The 20,208-nt window shown below is 31.2% G+C and overlaps 1 protein-coding gene across 3 annotated transcripts in view; it reads left to right on the plus strand.

The window, feature by feature from the left end:
- The first annotated feature begins 803 nt into the window (after window positions 1-803).
- Window positions 804-20,208, plus strand: part of LOC118181454 (ETS homologous factor-like) — a 212,595-nt gene continuing 193,190 nt past the window's right edge. Inside the window, exon 1 of one of the 3 annotated variants that reach the window (XM_035350625.2) lies at window positions 804-1,113. In XM_035350625.2, coding sequence (XP_035206516.1) covers window positions 944-1,113 — 170 coding nt within the window. In that variant the 5' untranslated portion in view covers window positions 804-943. The remainder of the gene's footprint in view (window positions 1,114-20,208) is intronic. The other 2 variants (XM_035350608.2, XM_035350619.2) reach the window with 2 other exon arrangements.

Raw genomic sequence — 20,208 nt, forward strand, 5'->3', positions numbered from 1 at the left:
GCTTATAAATTCATTTCATTTTGGAGATTATATCTGTATATTTTGTATGGGAAAAAAATAGCGAAATATTGTATGGGAACTACATGCGGGTTGAATACAAAACGGAAACATAGTAACAACGTTTACCATATATGTTTTTTCTAGAACAAAAAAAAATGTTAAATCGGTCACTGTTGCTGTGATCTTTACGCACCAAGCTACGTAACCATGTACCTGCATTTATCACCGAAAATATGTGTTAAATTAATAACCGTATTCGCTGGTTAACAGTTATATCCATTTCTCCTTCGTTCATGTGATATACAAGAAGATTCTATCAGATTTTGCTTGCATCTCCATTTGTATAATCACTTAATACAACACCTTTATTTTCTTAATTATTGCGTTGTCACTCGACAACAGAAGTCGTGTGCCTTATGGCTTTCTACTTCATTTTCTTGCTTCCTTTCTTTGACGAATCTTTCCGCTTCATTGACAGCTTAGTCGGCTCTTTCTTCTGGCGGATTCTGACCCATATGACATTTAAAGTGGGCATTCTGACACACATTTGTAGTTCAAGTTCAGTTACAGGATAACAAAAGGGGAAGAAGTGGTAGTCGATAAAAGGGGATGGGAGATTATAAAAACACTCGAAAAAAAGCGATTTCATGTGTTGTAGTTTCGTAATGGAACCGTTCCGTAGGTCAGCCCTGACATCTCGCGCAACGCGCGTCATTGGTCCGCCGGTCTTGAAGTGAAACCATCCTCCGAGCGAGTCGGATTCCTCGTTCCCCCTCCTCAATCCCACTCACTCCATTTGCATTCAGTGAGTCGTGGGAGAAGGATCAAAGCGTAGCTGAGTGATACGTTTCTCTTTATTTTCATCCAGCCGCTCTTAGCTTTATTGAATTCGCCTGAAAAGGACAATTATTGTGGATTAGAGAAAAATAACCTCTGTCCCACCATGTACAGCAGTGTTGTGATTCCGAACAGCACAGCTAATAACAACAATAACAACGTGGGATGTTATTATTACACATCCACTTTTGACGGGAATAACAATGTGCACAACTCGATGAGTTCCCAACAGAATTCTCATCAACATCAGCAACCGGATGGAGGAGGAATTAACAGGTGAGAATTTTTGCATAATTTATATAATCTAGAAAACTAGGAATGGGGGTTATACAAGTGGATATAAAAATAACCCATTTTATCAGCTCATGAACGAAAGTTTTCAAATAATTATGGATAAAATCTGTTTTGAACAGCCATTTAATTACGGATAAACTATAATGAAAATGAAGAGTGTGCGTGTGTGGGGAGGAAACCAGTCATAGGTCTAAACGGTAATTTTGAATCAATATTCCGAATAATTTATCTAGTCAGTTAGCCGGTAAGCAATTAAGTGGTCCAGACACAGGCATAAAAATGTGAAAAACCAGAAATCGCTGATAAAATTGCATAATTCGTTTCTTATTTTCGAACATTTCTGTTATTAAAAGACAACTTGTAACGGTCATAAAATCCGATAACTTCTTAAACCATTATTCCCAAATTTTAATTTATGGGCAAATTTTAAAGAAATATTACAATCCTTTTTATCTGCAAGAATGTTTTAAAATAACTTTCCTACCCATTTTGACATAGATATGAGAGTTTTTCAAAGCATAAATAGAAATAATAAAGTCTCTTCGAAATTTCGTACAGCTTTAGTAATCACAAACATTAAAATTAGTACGATGATACTTATAAAACAATTTAAATCTACTTTTCAAATCAAAATGTTTAATTAAATTAAATGAAATCCTCACGATGTGCAATTTTTGTTGTAATATTTCAGCTTGTTAATTTATATAAAGTTAACAGTTCTTAATATTCTAAAATATTGTAAAAATACGTACTTTGCATATTATTTTCACTGTTGATTTGATAAATTATTTTCACTGTTGGAGAACTGAGGCCTCGAGTTCTGAACTACGGTTTTGAGAAAAACCTCCGTCTTAACTGTTACTTGACAGCATTCATTTTTGAACACATAATAGCTTATGAACATTATCTACGATGTTTAACATCTGAAAACAAATTCAGCATATTCATTGAGTTTATGTTAATTCAGAATGAAGAAGTAAGTAAATAAGAGTTCTTAAATCGAACATTGTCGTATTAAAGAAGTAAAGTATCTAAAAAGCATTTAAAAATTCGTCAAAATACAGTTCAAAATAGAAATTAATAAAAACAATACTGTAAATACAGAAATAAATAATTTTAAGGAAATTATATTTCTGAACTATTTGGATTTCTTTAATTTAATTTATTTTTAATCAATGTTTAACTGCAAAATGCTTTAAAAAGCATTTTTCTTTAGAAAGCATTTTGTTCAGTATTATTAAAAAAAGATAGCCTGGAAATCAGACATATTTTATAATACGCGCAAACGGGTTTTTTTGTTTATTTATAGACACATATACGTTTCGAGAGCATGTGGGCTAACTCCACATTGGGCTAAAATACTTAAAAACAGCAAATCTTTAGATTTTCCTATCAATAGTCTCGCGTGCTGAAGATAAAAATGTTTTATTCCCTACAGTGTTGCCACTGCTCACCTTGAAATTTTTTTAGCTTTTTAATCAAAAAATTCATTGAAGTTTTTAAAAATTATCAAATAGACAATAAAACAAATTCCAAATTCGGGCTTCCACGTGCCCATTAGGGTGGAACACTATGTTATTCAAAATTTGATATGACTGTAGATACCGTTGTTTATTCACAATGCAAGAAACATGCATACATTCATGTAGATTCTTCCTTATTTAGTTTCTTTAAATGTAGTACAGGGCAATAATATTTGGTGACAACAAGTAGAAAAGTGATACAGCGGTTTATAGTGATTCGACGCAAAAGGCAGGGCTAAAAGGAGTGATAAAAACATTTTGAATTTGTCTTTCTAAACTAGTTTACATTATTTCAGAAAACAATAACTTATCCTATTATCCTATTTACTGATGACATAGCTGGATAATGTGATGATCTTCAACACTTGCGGCGTTTTGAGATTTCATTATAAACAATAATCGCAAAAGTTTAGCTTCTAAGTGAAAAAATATTTTATTAAGTTCAACAGTCAGTTCAGTAGTCAATTAATTCAAAGTCAATAACTGATTTAAAGAAATTAAGGTAGCGACTTTTATTTATGCTAGAATTGTGAATTCTTAGCACCTATTTAAATTTTAAATGGATGGAGAAAATTTCAAAGTATAAAGTGTTAACTTTGAAATTTAACTCTTAGAAAAAGGATTTGAGTTTAATAAACTTCTAAAAAATTTGAATTCGAATTTTTATCTTTATTCGAGATTAAAGAGAACTAGAAAAGATTCGTGTAAATTTATTAAATTTTACAAAAATGCAGTTTAGAAACATCAAAATTTCAAAGAAATTTAAGCTAAAAATTAAATAGCAATTTAAGATATATACTTTCTTATAAGAACTTTTGGAAAATATTTTTATTAGAGCTATAACACTCAATTTTTACAACAGCTTAAATTAAAGTTTCATATCTAAATATAAAGCAAAAATCTGAAAAAAAATTAAATTGTAGAATTTCACTAAAAATTTTCAAGTTTGAAAAACATGAAAATTTAATTATAATTTCCTTACCAAAAATCGAACATCAGATCTTCCATTTGCTAGCTGGATATAATTCTTTACAAAGCTACTATTTACATTAAATTATAAATTCGTGTGCTATATTTAAATTTGAAAAGATTTCAAAGAAATACTGATTTGTAAATAGATTGGAATAGTTTTAAAATTTATTACATTTTAGGCTGCAAATTAGTATATCAATAAATTAAAAAAAATTGAGATTAAAAGAAACTTCGGAGAAGTGTTCAGAAATCTTCTTATTAATTCAAAAATGAGCCAAAGAGTTATAAAGGAAATGACTCGAAAGGCTTATCAGAAACCCTTATGAAGAATTAAGTGAAATCCGGAAAATCAGCAACATCGCTAGATTTATCTAAACAGGCACGCTAATTATACATATATAAGACTTTGATCTTTTGCCATTTTCATGAATTTCACACTCTTTCCATGAAATGAATAAATAAATTTAGTTCTTATACAGAACTTCTAAATTAAAAAAATAAACCATTGAAATGTACTATTTCTTTAGAACATGTATTTTTGCAATTTAAATGCGATTATTATGTTAAACAATACAGTTTAAAAATTATATATATATAATTCAATACAGTAATAGAGAAAATAAAGGAAATTATCTCCTAGGAAATCTGAAGTGAAATTTATAATGCAGAAATGTGCTTTTATGGTAAAAAAATGGCAAATAAGAAAGCATTTTTGAATGCTATTATAGAAAAATAAAAGAAAAACAGTAGAATAAACCAGAAGAATCATTGCTGGCTCCGTAGAATGATCCCGACTTTTCAAAGGGTATTGGAATCTCTCCATACAACCAATCAACAATTCATGAAAAGCGCGTTTCATCTTCTCGCTAATCTGAAAAAATTCCCCTTTAACTAACAGTTAAACATATCCGAATCTCATCTCATAGTTTCGGTAGCGAAATAATTTCTAGACGCGCAACCAGACTATTTGAAACAATACAAAACATAAACGAACAAAGTAATCAGCAGAACAATACTTAAAACAAACAATAAGGAAAGGAATAAAAAAGCAAATGAAATAAAAATTGAAATGAAAAAGAAAGATAAACTTAAGGGTTATAAATACAGTTAAACTTTTACAAAAAAATTTGATGTGTACACCAAATGACTTCCATGTACGAAACATTAAACTATACGCATTTTTTCCTGCATTTCATTTAAACTTATTTCATTATAGATATATTTATCATTGAATTAATTCAGTTCTCATATCGTGACAACGCAAAAATACATAAAAACTCAACATCTATATTAAAAATTGAAAGATATAGAAAAACATAAAACACCAAATACAGTTAAAACAATTAAAAAAAATTTACAATTAAAATTATAGTTTCTACGCAAAAACAAGCAATTCGGCCAGTGGGAAAGAAGGCAGATTTTTCGGTGGACAAAACTAGAAGTTTATTTTTATTCCCACTCGGCAAGAAGACACTTAAGGTGCAGAAAGACTTCATTCACTATTCTACGAAGTTTCAAATGTAAAGAAGTATGGCCTACTACGGTAAAAAAAAAAGTAGGCTTAGCAGCACTCAAACAACTTTGAAATTGTTAATAATTCTGCAACTATTGCATGCAGATTAACTAAAGGTATAAAAACTTTAACCGGAAGATAGAACAACATAATTCGATCATTTTTAAAGCAAAAAATACACAATTTACTAACATATAAGAATAAAAAAAGGAACTGAGCTCACTGAGTAGAGTTATATAATTCTCTTCTGAATTCACTTTAAATCAGTTTTATAATTAGTTTGGGGAAAAAGAGTCCTTTATTCTGTCCTTACATATAGATGTCACGCAAAAACATCGTTAAATTACATTCGATAGCTGCCAAAATGGATATGTTCGTTGAAATATGATATCCGAAAATTTTTTCGATTACAGTACTTCCTTTACACGGTACAAGGAAGCAAAAAGGTCAAAATTAAATTAAAACTTTACTTAACATAGGACTCCAGCAAAAGAAAGTTGAAAATGGCGCCACAAGTGAAAACAAAGCATGATACGCTAAGGGTTACCAAGTAAGTAATAAAACAATTCTCTGTCTTCCAATCAGTTAATCTCTATCCACTAAAGTCCTCAATTTATTTAAAATTTACTTCTTACCTGTCGCCTCGGATGAACTTACACAAATCCCAAGATCAAAACCTTGTAGAATATCACCTAGAAAAGGAAAAGAAACATTCAGTTGTTTAAAGCTTAGTAAAACAATGGAAATAAAACAATCATACATGGATAATCCAACCGTATTTTGGTAGAATAATAGAATTACACGAAAATAAAGACTGAATTACATCTTGGATTACAGATGGAATAATAATATGATTTGTTACTGTAAATAAAACTAGCATGTGTCTTCCATTAATTTGTATATGCACGTGAATTTGATTTGTACAGACATGAATGCATTATGTCTGTATATACACAAATATACGTATGTGTATTATTGGAGAAGTTAAAAAACAAAAATCACGGTACTTTTTTTAAATTTTATACGCCTGGTTTTGATGGTTCTGTATTTAAACCATAGAAAATGGTCCTGCAAAAAGTTTACAAACATTACGCTGATTCTTCTTATTTAACTTCTCCAATAATTGTTACTCGGCGTGTTATTTTAACCTAAATTATACGTACATGTATTTATATATATGTATGCGCATAAAAATGAATATTACGCCTTTTAAAGGACATTTCCTGCGTTTTAAAGCCTACGGACAAAATGTGATACGCATTTTAAGTGCCACGATTACGTTAATGAGACCAGCTTTTAATTAAATGCAGAAACCATTTATCTGCAACTTATTGTAATTAATCAGAGATTGAGTTTTCCTAAATTATTTAACATAATATTTAATAAAACAAACTGTGCTCTTAGTTGAGGGAAAAATAACCCCAGAATTAGCATATTAGCAAGGGTTAAATATAAAACATTCTTCAGCTCTCAATTATTTCATGCTTGAAGTCAAGTTTTTACATAAGGCGACAAACTGTTTTTATGTAAAAGTGAAAAACTTTTATGCGTTTTCCTGAATAGTGCTGATAGTTTAACACAAGTGATTTTCAATGTTAGATCATGTCAATAAATGGAGATGTTAACAAATTACTTGCATTTCAAATATGAATGAATTTTGGTAATACTAAACAAAGTATTTTCAAGTTAAAATTTATGTAAATTTTGGTGAAATTGGATGTAATTTCTTGTTGCATGAATACATTTTAAAGTAGGATATTGTAGGATACTTTTATGCGATGATTTATTGCATGAGGAATATAAAAAAACTACGCGTATAAATTTTTATCAGCTGCTCAAAACATTAATGTATTCACACTTTCCTGAAAGAGATGTATTTCTAAATTTATGATTCTGTTTCATGAATATATACAGATATAATAAATAAGAAAGCTATAATTTTAAAAATCTGCAAAAACGTTCGACAGATAATTAAACAGTCTATGAAATTACCGCATAATTAATAATATTTTATGAAATTACTAATGCATAATTAATGTAGTAATTTGCTATGCTGCTTATTTTTATAATATAATTATTATTCTTTAAAGGCCCATACCGCCCCATCAGTGAAGTCATTGAAAACTAGTGTTTAGATACGGGATGGTTGCATAGGCGTTTTCATGGTTTTCCCCACATGTAACGTGGATACGAGCCAGTTTCCCTTAGAAAGCTCTTCATGAAGGCTTTCCCCTCTTTATGCAGAGAGCTACCGTATACTTGTTGTAATCAAAATAATCCAATTTATTATACCTTAAGCTATTTAATATTTATTTTTTCATGCTTATTCAAGGTATTGTAATAGAAAGAATCTTCACAAATTAGACGTTTTTTGTGTAAAAACTTTAATGTATTTCCTAATTGCGATGTTTTTTCTATTAACCAATGTTTTATGCATCTTTCCATACTTTCTGAACTTTTGTTTCTGTAAACTGTTATTAATTTATTTGCTAGTCATGCAAATTAAAAAAATTAATTTTTGATACAACTTATATACTATTAAAAATCCCTGCAATTTTTAATCCTTGCAACATATACAAATACAAATTCATCAAACTTACCCATAATCCTACAGCATAATACCCAACATACATTTCAAAGCTTGAAATCATAACTGCTACAGTTGGAGAAAAACAAAAAACAATATTTAAAATAGCACTTTTTTAAATATTTAAAGTTTTCTGTTTTAGTATTGTAAGCCTATCATTTAAATTAACCCTTATTATGATTTGGATCTTTACTATAACTTCTCCATCCTGCATTCCTCACCAGAATGCAAATGAGATAGATAGTATTTAAACTGAGGGTTTTGGATTTTAAGACTGTTAAACTGAGTGTTTTCTGGCCTGCGCATTCACGCTACGCTTAGTTTCTGACAGCTCTGGGAGTTGTAATTATTAGACTTTGCGTTATATCGCTGCTGACAATTTGACTTGATGCTCCGTTTACAGTTACGGAGTCAACATAGAGAAAAATTTAATTAAGACACAATAACACGCCGAATAAATACTAATTCAGAAGTCAAACAACAAAAATCAGCGTTATATTCACAAAATTTTCACAGGACTAGTTTCGATGGTTTTACCGAACCATCATCTTCAGCTGCAAAACCGCAATCATTTGCGGTTTTGCAGCTGAAGATGATGGTTCGGTAAAACCATCGAAACTAGTCCTGTGAAAATTTTGTGAATATAACGCTGATTTTTGTTGTTTGACTTCTGAATTAAAAATTTAATTGTTTAGCGTTTGACTACTGTCACAGATTTTTAACTTGAAGATGACTGTGCTGTTTAGTTACATCATGAACTGTGGGAGATATTGCGAAACACAAATTCTAGTTAAATAAAAAAGGTTATTTAAAGCTTTTCATGGCTTGTGTGTTATTTCAGACATAGCGAATCATTAGTTTTAGATAAAGTAAAATCCCACAATGTATTAATAAGATAGTAAAGAATCATGAACACCAGTATTTCTTTTGTGTATTTGCAAATGAAAAATTCTGTTTTAAAAGAAATAATGTTCTAAACATTCATATTTATGTTATTATCAAAAAACCTAAAATCAGCTCATTTTTTTTCTTATTAATATGTATCTACAAATAATGGAAAGTCTAAATCCTTGTACACTATTAGTTTTGATCCAGATAAGATTCTCATTCAAGCAGTAGTTGTTCAACTGCTTTGCCTAGAAAGGGGAAGTTCCAAAATAAAATGAAGAATAAAAGGAACAATAGCCAATTAAAATTAGAAGTTTGCTTTAAATATTTTTAATGTAACTTTCACTGCATAAGAGGAGCAAAACCTTCGTGAAAGGTTTTCCTAAGGAAAACTGACTGGTTTTCGCGTTATACACGGTGTAAAGTATAAAGTAGCTAATATGTAGCTAGTTTGGCGGGATTGAACTCGGGACAAGCTACCAGCGTTCAGCGATTTTACCGTTGGGTCGCTTGTAGTTTCTGCTAAAAGTGATAGATGAATAATGATCCAGAGCCTTAAACAATTGTGGATTCTTATCCAGTAACTCCTTTTATCTAAGTAAAGCATATTTACCGAAAATGTACTGAAATGGAATAATCAAGAGATTCGGTGAGTAGCCAGAATAATGAAACATACTTACGTCTTGCAAATGCTAGTCTAAAAGTTTTTCAAAGTCTAAAAAATGCAAGATTTAATATCTCTGAAGTAGAATGTTTTAGAAGAATGCATATTGTATTTAATGCGTAATATCAGTAAGAATAGTTCTAATGTTTAAAACTTCATAAATGTATGTGTGTTTCGTAAGCGACAACACAAAAATACAGTCAACTCAATATTCTTATTAAATTCTTAAATTTATTATTTTTTTATTTAAAATAACAGTCGTTACAAGCGTGTATCATACTTTTGATATCAATATCATTATTGCCTTCGGTATCTTGGTTGTTCAATGTGTACTCAATTAAGATCTCTCTTTGAACACCTATTCCATTTTCATTAATTATTTTTTTAATGCTTCTCTGAAAGCTCATAATTTTGATAAGTTTACTTCCATATGAGTAGAAAAATGTAATAAAAAGGAATAATACAGTTTCTAATAAGAGTGAACTACAAATGTTTTTAACACATCAGGTTGCAAATTAGTATTAACAGTCAATTTATAAGTTAATTGGAGGGAATGTTGCTTGAAGGAAAATAATTTTCGTCTTCGAAATTCTTTAGAGTTGCATAGAAAATAAAATGTTTTGTATTAAAAATATGCATATTATTAAGTCATTAATAGTATAATAAGATACATATTATAAAGTAAAAAGACAGCATGTTTCAGAATTTTCATATGTGATAAAATAAAATTTTAAATCTCTCAGTTTTTACCTATCTGATATAAATTATTTTTAAAACATATATAAATATGACTGTAAAAGAGTCATGTTTAAAACATGTGACCTATTTGTTGTGTAGGTGTATGTTAGCATTTTTTCATCTTCCTGAAAGAAGAGTGTCTAATTTCTGTGTAATTGCATTATAATTAAGAGGATAACCTTCTTACTGTTCGTCATCTTTTCATGTCATGCTAACATTAGAAAGCTATATGGTCTAGCCTTTCCTTTGTTAAGTTGCTATATTACTCCCTCTTCTTTTAATCAGCCCTAAGTTGGCAATTTGCCAATTCTGAGAATATATTGCCATTCTTTGTTATACAAGTTTTTTCCCCCTAAATTTCAATCTGGAACACTACATTATCTGTAACAACCTGAGCATTCAAAATTTATATATATATATATATATATATGCTTCAGCTGCAACGAATTTTTGATGGTTCTCTGTGTTTAATAACTTGGGGAGGCTTTACTGCTTACTTAGAAAGATAGCACTCGAAGATAGATGTAACAGTAAATTACACACAGAATTGCATTCCCGGATGATTAATTCTGAGGATACATAAAGCTAAAGTGCGCAATTATGCAGCATATTAGCTCACCAAGAGAAGGTTTTGGTTTTAGGTTGCTTATTTAGAGAAAAATTTCACTTCTTGAAATTTTGAGTTCAGGTTCCGAATTAGCTACGTCATGAGCGTTACGCAAGCCATGTGACATAGATTAATTTAAAAATGACGCAGTCCAGAAAGTTATTACTATTTTTTAAATACAGAGAAGAAATAAACAAATTAAAAATGAGGAATCAAGAGACTATTGCTAAATTAAATTATAAAGCTGGTTTACAATTTTTTATCTTACATATATAAGATAAAATGTTTAAAGCAAACTTCTAATTTTAATTGGTTATAGTCCCTTTTATTCTTCATTTTACTTAAAAACTTCCCCTTTCTGTCCTAAAGTAGTAACTGTTTATAGTATGTTAATCCAAACTGCGTCATTTCCAAATAAATAATCCGAGTTATACCATCTTATATAACGGTACGGTACAGCTTTTAACCAATCAGTTTATAGATTTCAGGTAAAAGCGAAGCTTTTTGGACGCTACTCTTCCACGCTTTCTTTTGAATGCGTCACGTTTCGTTTCAGCTTCTCTTTTGCAACTTGTCGCTGCCTGCAGTCTTCAAAAAAGTATATATTCCGCAAGTCTGTCGCTATCGGTGTGAAAATATTTTAAGAACAGAGCGCTTTAACACTCATTTTATAAGCATTGGCTTAATTTTGTCAGCCGTAAATAAAAAGGAAATAATTGATTTCCGTCACGTTTGCAAGTTTCTTCATCCACTTTATTCATATATCTAAGCTACAGACTATTATTACTAAATACGTCTTTAAATTATTACCAAAGCTTACACAAATTTTGTAATTAATAATAAAACGTTTATAATGTCATATATTATGTATCTCTTACACCGACTTCTGTTACAATAATCTCATTCTTCAGAAGGTGCTTCAGTACATCGCTTTTTTTTTAATTTAAAAATTAAGATAATCTAAACTCATTTTATGATTCTTGTGATTAGTCCATTTGGAAAGAGCTGTCAAAAGAAAATGAAGTTTTTACGGATGACTCAAAGAAGAAAGAAATTTGATCCTTATAAAACAGAGCTTATGAAGACATATTGCAAGACATAAATCATACGAATGATAAGAAAATTAGTAAAAAATTAATACATTCAAGAGAAATTCTCCTAGCTGCAGAAAGTAGCCCATATAATAATATGTCTACATCTAAGTGGTCATTAAGGTAGTAAGTCCTCTCCTTTGAACTCACGTGATCCATCTGCTTGACAACTAGCAAGCAATGATAACTTACTACTCTTGAAAAATAAGAATGTGTGGACATGTCACGGATAAGAGAAAAAGAAATTAAGCAAGCAATCAAGACAGATGTCGTATCAAGGATAACGGGGCATTTGGACAGAAAAACTCGTTTTGCGTTGCAAAGTGAGAATTTTGATTAATAAAACGTCTTCGCGTTGAAAAAAAAATTTTGCGACAGAAAATACTGAATCTTGATGCGAAAATACAGTAAATTGTAGCTAATTGACAGGCGACAAATTATCTGGGTGTCAGGTACACAAACACACTACATTAGAAATGTTCTCTACGAATTGGTGTAAATGTTTGCAAAATTATCAGTTACACATATTATAAATGGTTCTGAATAAATATACGTATCATTTTCGATTATTAGTTTTGGGGTAATACATCCATTGTCTTTCAGTTCTAAAATTTATTAAATCAGGACTAAAAATTTCCACCCAAACGGGATTTGTTATTTTCAGACATCAGAGGCTTGATGTACAATTGCTGCTTGAAGCAATTGCTGCTGAGACAAAATTGGGAGCAAGGATTGAGAAAAAAAGGCGCAATGAATTGTTAGTAGGTCGGAATGTTAATTGCAATTATGGAATATTATATGATTTGTACTGCGTGTACAGATGTGAGAGTACTACATGCATTATTATATAAATTAAGTAATTGTACAGATATTGATCATTAATTGAAAGAAGACGTTTCGTTATAATAAAAATCCAAGACATTATCATATGAGAACAAAACATTAGCAACGTATATACACGGTGATTCAAATATATCTGAGAAAAATGTAAAAACAAGTAGAGAGAATCCAAGCAGCAGATTTTATAATGGAATGTATGTTTGAAAATGGTACATCGAAGCGGTACAAAGCATTGCCAAGATGTATATAAAAACTCTGTGCTGGTGTAAATCGACTTTCCCTAGTGAGAATGAAGCTTTAAATGGTATCGCTACACGAATATGAAGCTGTCTGCTATGCATTTTATCTAAGATGCTGAAGAAAAGTACGGAGCTACTTCTCAAAGAGGCTCTTAGTAATGATTCTATGTAACCTCTTTTGAATATTTGCTTCATTATCTCTGCAACCTCGAAAATAAAATGTATGTCGGTGACCTTGCTTGTGTAAAACGATGTATATCGCACGAGAATTGACGACTAAGATTTTATCTACCATTCAAAAATGTCCCCTATCAATTCACCGCGCCATTTCTGCAGTACGCAGTCCATTACACCATCTGCTTCTTCAGATCTCCTCTACCTTCCTTTACATTTTTGTCAGATATTTTTTAATCACGTTGTACATTGTTACATTTTGAAACAATTATATATCACAAACAAATAGTTAATTACAAATAAATAATCAATACATTACGTGTATAAAATATATATACAGCTTTATCCATAATAGCACTCCTAAACTACCATCACGTTACATTAGTGTGCATGCATATTAATGAAGTAAGGACGTTTCCTTAAACACAACACATGCATTAACTTACACATAACATTGTTATGTATAAGAATATGTAAATCATATATACCCATTTTCTACCACTTCGTTCATTCATTTATAGTATAAGGTATTTTTTACCTCCTTCCACCATGCCTTCGTGGTGTAACGGTAGCACACTCGGCGCATATTCGAGGGATCCAGGTTCCAGTCCCTGGGAGGGCATTGCACAATTTTCACATCTCCTGCTTCAAAAAAAAAAAAAAAAAAAAAAAAAAAAAAAAAACCTAACGACTCTACAATAGCATTGTAGTTTAACATTAATATATGTACTTAATAGTAAAAGTGCATGCTGAAATTTACAAAGCTTAAAATAATCATAAAAATGACCTTTACTTTACACTTAGAGGATATTTATGTGAAAAGAAGAGTAATACCGCAGATATTAAATTTGGTACTTAATTTAAATTGACAGTAAGCAAAACGTGTAGCGTAATGAAGACTGGCAATGTAAAAAGTATTCGAAATATAAGGAACATCGTTATATCGTTAGTAATGTAGTTAGAATCATGATAAAGTGATACACTGAATGATGCTGTTACAATGTGAGAATAATTGATAGAAGAATCTGAGCGAAGTCGGTCTTACTATTTGTTCCGAATATGAAGATGTTTGCGTTCGATTCCACACTGTTACATTTGTTTATTAATATGTAAATTCTTATGGATAATAATAATAATAATAATAATAATACATGTAATTATTCAGTCAGTAACAAAAAAAATTAATACACTCTTCTCTAACTGTTGTGAGTGGTACTGAACATTGTTAATTCGACCGGAGTTCTAATCCTGCCCAACGAGCTGCCTGCTCGAAAGGTTTTGGGGGTTTCTCCATATCTAATATGGATATAAGTCAGTTTTCCTGAAACTTCCTCAACAAAAGTCCCTCTTTCTTTAGGCAGATAGCTTCTAGCACTTTAGAATAATCTAATAATTCAATAATATTATCCTCCTGCTGTAATTCACAGAAGATCTATGCAGTCAAAAAACTTAAGTAAAAAGAGGGAATTATAAATTTTCAGGAAATAAAAAAATAAACTGATAAATATCAAAACAGTTTATTTTTTTATTTCCTGAAAACAGAAGCAAAATAGAAATGTAATCGTAACGGCGTTAAAATATCTTTCTTTGGTTTAACAATAAAATCCTTAAATTTATCAACATTAATTTTTTTAAATCAAGCTAAATCAAGAATTTCACGTTGAAATATATCTAATATTTTAATTATTATTTGTTAGAAATGACACCTTTCTTTTTTACGCTATAACTGCAGAAAATACAATTCAAAATTGAAGTTTTGCGTATTTACTTATTTTTTAAATTTTTGAATTGAATTCACAATTAGAATGATTTTGATGGCTCAAAATATAAAGTTTAATCGAATTCTGATTATGGATTTAAACAATAGAAATCCAAATAATTTAGAATTTCTTGTGAAATTTTTAAATAGTTTTATGTTTTTTGAAGTAATGTTCTTTGACATCAAACCAAAACACGAATCTGGAAAATTGTTATCACGAGAAAAGCACATTCAAATGCTGGAAATTTTAAAACATTTGGGTTAGACTAGATAAGGGAATTTTACACAATTATTCTGTTACAAGCATCTCTTTTTTTATAGTATAAAAATATCGATGCATTATATGGAAAGTGCATTTAAGGTGAAAATCTAAAAACAAATTTAATTCGATGTTATGGTAACCAATGCTGAGAAATGCTGTTATAGACAAATTATTATTTCAAATGGGCTTACATTATGATTTAAGTAACAGATACTTGATATAATCAGTGTTATAATTCCAATGTGTCTTATTTTTATTTTAAACTCCTGGAATGCATATTTTACGTTTGCATCTGTAGCCCGAAAATTTGGTTAAAAAAATGAATAATGCTTCAGTAAATTTCATATAAATTCACGATGATAATTTCATGAAAGTAAAAATAATTAATTATTTCAACAAACAGAAATAATATGGTGGCTTTTATTCTTCGCGCAGCTATTGTTAGCAAAAAAATTAAACATGTGATCAATTTATTGTTCAAAAATGCATGTAACTCCTAAATAGTAAAAAATCTGTTCCTTTGTGGTATTATCCCAAAATGCAAAAACACAAGTAGATTGAGACAGGTCAACGAACTTTAAGAAATTGAGGAAAAAGTCAAATCCCTAAATGTTGTCCCACCTTTCCAAATCAACTTACCGAACAGACTGATAAGCATGCGACGCGTTTTATTTCTGATTTCTCTCCAAAAATAATAACCCCCAACCATCATAAACAACAAAGATCTAACGTCTCATTAATTCTTCAATTGACAATTCCCATGCGCAAGTTCGATTTCGAATTTTTCTAGCCACAAAATGGCGACAGCGATGAAACTAAAAATAAAAAATAAAGAAAGATAAATGCCATCATGAACGCGAATTAGAGCTTGAAGAAATTTCGCGTGAGTTTTTTTTTTATATCGGTCGCCCAAAAACCCTCTAAACCCTCAAGAAAAAAATGGCGTCTGAAAATTTTACTTTATTTTTTTACCGTTAAATTTCCCCAAATAAACCCGAAATAATGCATCCGGGCCATTGAACTGTATACTCAGTCATATAATACACACTTCCACTTTCTTGAGATTTTTTTCCTCTTGGTCTTTGGCAGAGCAAAGCAGTATTTATGACGTTTCTCAGCGAATAAGTGTCATTAGGCAAAGCTTCTTAGATTTTTGTTTTATTTAAAAAAAGATTTTGCTTTTATTTCATTGGGCTATGGTTTTTGTTTTTGTTACCCGGTTCGCTCTACTGAGCAACCGAAGAAGGATCAAAGGATTCTGTTGACTGCAAACGCACGTTCCACTCGAGTATCTTTCTTTTTAGAGTAAACTTTCTGATGGGAGGTAGGCATAAAAGGTGCCCAAGTTTGTCAATTAGGTAGCAAAACGGTACATTAAGCGCTGTAACAGTTAGTCGTGAACGTACTTGAAAACTTTCACTCGAGTTCATTCAATTTGATTTATTTTACTTTTTCTCTGACACGTTATCCTATCCTACTGCTCTGATAAGTTAGCTATTTAAAGAGACAGCTTAGTTTAAAGAGAATATATTTAATGTTAAAATCGCTTTTGTTTTTGTTTACCACGTATCCTCAAGTGCTGAAAGGCCTGTCTTATCTTGGACAGGTCAAGAAGAAGATCTGTCATTGGCCAGAATTTAATTTCCAGAAATAGATAAGAAAGGACAATTCCTTTTAAACAACAAAGTAAATCAGAATTTTTAAAAATGGATATCACAGTCTAAAGGAAGAAACCAAAAATCCTCGTATTCAACAACAATAAGATACATTTGCTCTTAAAAACAAATAACAATTCATGTGATCCTGTTAGCTCAATATTTGAAACGAAAGGGATTTTTAAATGATATTTTTTTCAGGACTTTATTCTAATAATTGATATCAGAATTAAGACATCTAAATTTTTCAGTTACTCTGAGTACAAATTATATAGTTTTGAAAAGAAGCCCAGTAATAAGCCTGTTCCATAAAATCTGAATTACATACAGGAAATTCTTATTTCTTGCTGAAATCAACTCATCGATATTTTATGGACTAATTATTTTTCACAAACCAGTTACGGTTCAAGTCAAGTAACTACGTTGTAGAGTCTTTAGGTTATTTTGAAACAGGACACGTGAAAAGTGTGCAATGCCCTCACCGTGACTCGAACCTTTACCTCTCGAATATGCTCCCAGTATGATACCATTACACCACGAAAGCATGCTGAAAGGAGGGAGAAAATACCCCTTTTAAAGGGCGATTGGGTATTAGGGGACTCATTTACCAAATCCTGGTGGTGATAAATTATTGTCCACCACCTTTTAGTTCGGGCGCCACTTGTAGAATCGTTAGGTTAATTTGAAGCAGGAGATGTGAAAAATGTGCATTGCCTTCGCCGGGACTGGAACCCTGGACCTCTCGATTACTCGCCGAGTGTGCTTACCATTACACCGCGAAGGCATGCTGGAAGGAGGAAGAAAGTACTTTATAACGTAAAAAATCCAAACTTCAGAATTTGGAGTAAACAGAATCTCTATAGGCATCAAGAATTACCCTGACTGGATTTATGTATAGGACTTGATGTCACTATATAATTTTAAGTACAACTATTGCAGGAAGCTTTAAATCCAAGTAGCCAAGAATTTTCTTTCAAAACACTGAAATTCTCAAAAATGCCATGAGTAAAGGGAGTTTTCTCGATTATAATTTCAAAGTGACCCTCCTTCTTTGTACATTAATTCCTTTTCTCCCATTACTCGCTAATTTATTTGTGTTGACACATTTCAAGATGCGTGTCTGGGTACTTGAAGATATCATGATAAATATATTTGAACATATATACGGCTTGTTGACATGGAGGGTGGAGTTTACTGCCCAGTTGGAAAATTTTCGAATTGTAAAAGTAGATTCTTTAAAACTATTAGAATTTCATTTCATCCAAATAACAAAATTTGTAGGATAGTTTTATGTATCACATTCATTTATACTTGCGCTGCCTGAGAATACGAATAGATATAATAAATATTCAGAACAAATTCTCTAAATCGTTTTGCTAATGGCTTGTAAAAAATTACAAAATTCAGGAGAACTTCAAAGATTGCGTAATTTTTTTTTGTTTTTGCAAACTTGTCGGAATCAATAATAAGTGTATGAACACTGAAAATATAAGCTGAGATCCGTTTCGAGACGATAACTAACGTAAAAGCCGTAGGTGTGTGAGGTCAGCTCTTAGGATCCCTTGCGATAAGATCCTTGTTCTTTAAATCAGCAACTTTTTCTCTGTCTTCTACATTCTTTACACTTTTCATGCACTACAAGCTTCTTTATTAAATTTAAATTCCATAGTCCCCCCCTCTTTTTTCTAACACTACGCGTATTTGTTCACAGTTATTGTCACATATGCATTTATCACTTTGCGTCAATTTTTATCTCATAATAAACTTTTACTTTGAATGTTATTTTCTCAAAATGCTGGGACTCAAATTTTTCGCTTAATAGAGATAAGCTTATCAGGCAATTTTTCCGTCCTTTCGGCATGCTTTCAGGGCGTAACGGTAGCACACTCGGTGCGTATTCGAGAGGTGCAGGTTCGAGTCCCGGGGAGGACATTACTCATTTTTCATGTCTCCTGCTTCGAAATAACATAATGTCTCTACAGTGGCGCCCGAACTAAAAAGGGGGATAGATGATGATTCCCCACCACCAGGATTTGGCGATTGGGTCTCCTAATCCCCAGTCGCCCTTTAAAAGGAGGAGTATATAAGGTATTTTCTCCGTCCTTTCAGCATGCCTTCGTGGTGTAACGGTTAGCACGCTTGGCGCGTATTCGAGAGGTCCAGGGTTCGAGTCCCTGCGAGGGTACTGCTCATTTTTCATGTCTTGTGCTTCAAAAAATCTTAATAATCCTGCAAGTTCATAAAAAGAAGTCAAGAGTTCAGTTGCATGATTAACTTGGAGCAACTGTTGGAAGTGGTCAAACGAAAATGTTTGTTACAACATGATTAAACAACAGGGAGTTACGCGTTTCTATATCTGCGTTTCTACGCGAATTGTTAGCGGGTTATTGACTGCGTGTATGGTACCCGAGATTTCCGAATACCAATCTTTACCTTATTGGATTACTTTAAAAGCAAAACGCTCCGTAATACCTGAATAGTGGTATAAGTAAAGGTAAAAACTGAAGAGAGCACAAACTTTGAAAGAAGGGTAAAGAAAAACTGTATTTAGTCGCATTTTTCTACGTGTGTTCATTCATATAGGTTTATTTATGTCTTATGCTAAAAATACCCATAACTACAGAAGCTAGATTTCGTTTTAGTATAGGACTGTCCCATTATCTCGAATCGTCTAAGATACCTGATCACTTTTTTTAAAGGGGATAATAGTGGAGATGATGGGACACTCTTTGTCATGAAATTTCCGAGTGCAATTAAAACTGAAAATTTCTTCCATTAAAAAAGTTTACATTATTTGCAAGCAAATGTACATACCGGAACTCGCCTTCATTTTACATTCCCCCTAACACTGATTCATGTCATTCTTGATGACCAAGTAGAAAACAAAGAGTTCCTTAAACATAATATGTTACTCCTGGAAATCTACCGATCTTCTCTGCACAGTCGGCATCGGCTTTTAACATGTAAAATGATGCTTCACGTCGGCGCTTCTAATCTTACTTTATTGTTCGTTTCATTCAGATTAAGTTCGGAAATTTCTAGGGTCGGTCCTTCTTTCGGAAATCCCATAAAATATTTCATTGCATCTTTTTGTTGTTCTTGAGTTGCGAGTAATCTCAATGCATGTCAATGAGTTACGGCTCTGCCATCAGCTAATATTTCGCGGTATTCTGGCGTAAGTCAAAAATCTGAGAAAATATGTTATTTTTACTCTGGAATGTTGTATATTAATCAATTCAATCAGGAAGTTAAGCCATTATTTATGTTTAAATAATATTTAACTGTTAATTAGTGTAGTTTCTTTCAATATTTTAATAGCAAGTATTTAGAAACATTTTAATTTTAATTTTGAAACATATATATTGCTTGAATTGCAAACCGAACTACAGTAACAGTATAATAGTGTAAAATTTTGTGTTCCTTAGTTGTTCTATTTTCCTTTTTTTTTTTTCAATATCCGTTATAATCAGGTCCAACTGAATATACGGTATTCACCTTTTAAAAATGCTTCTCGATATAATGCAGGTTCGGGTAATACGCAGTTAACCCTTAAAAATAAATAAAA

Source organism: Stegodyphus dumicola, chromosome 5 (assembly GCF_044657685.1).
Source record: "Stegodyphus dumicola isolate Sdum_Otavi_A_Nest chromosome 5, ASM4465768v1".
Taxonomy (NCBI): Eukaryota; Metazoa; Arthropoda; class Arachnida; order Araneae; family Eresidae; genus Stegodyphus; species Stegodyphus dumicola.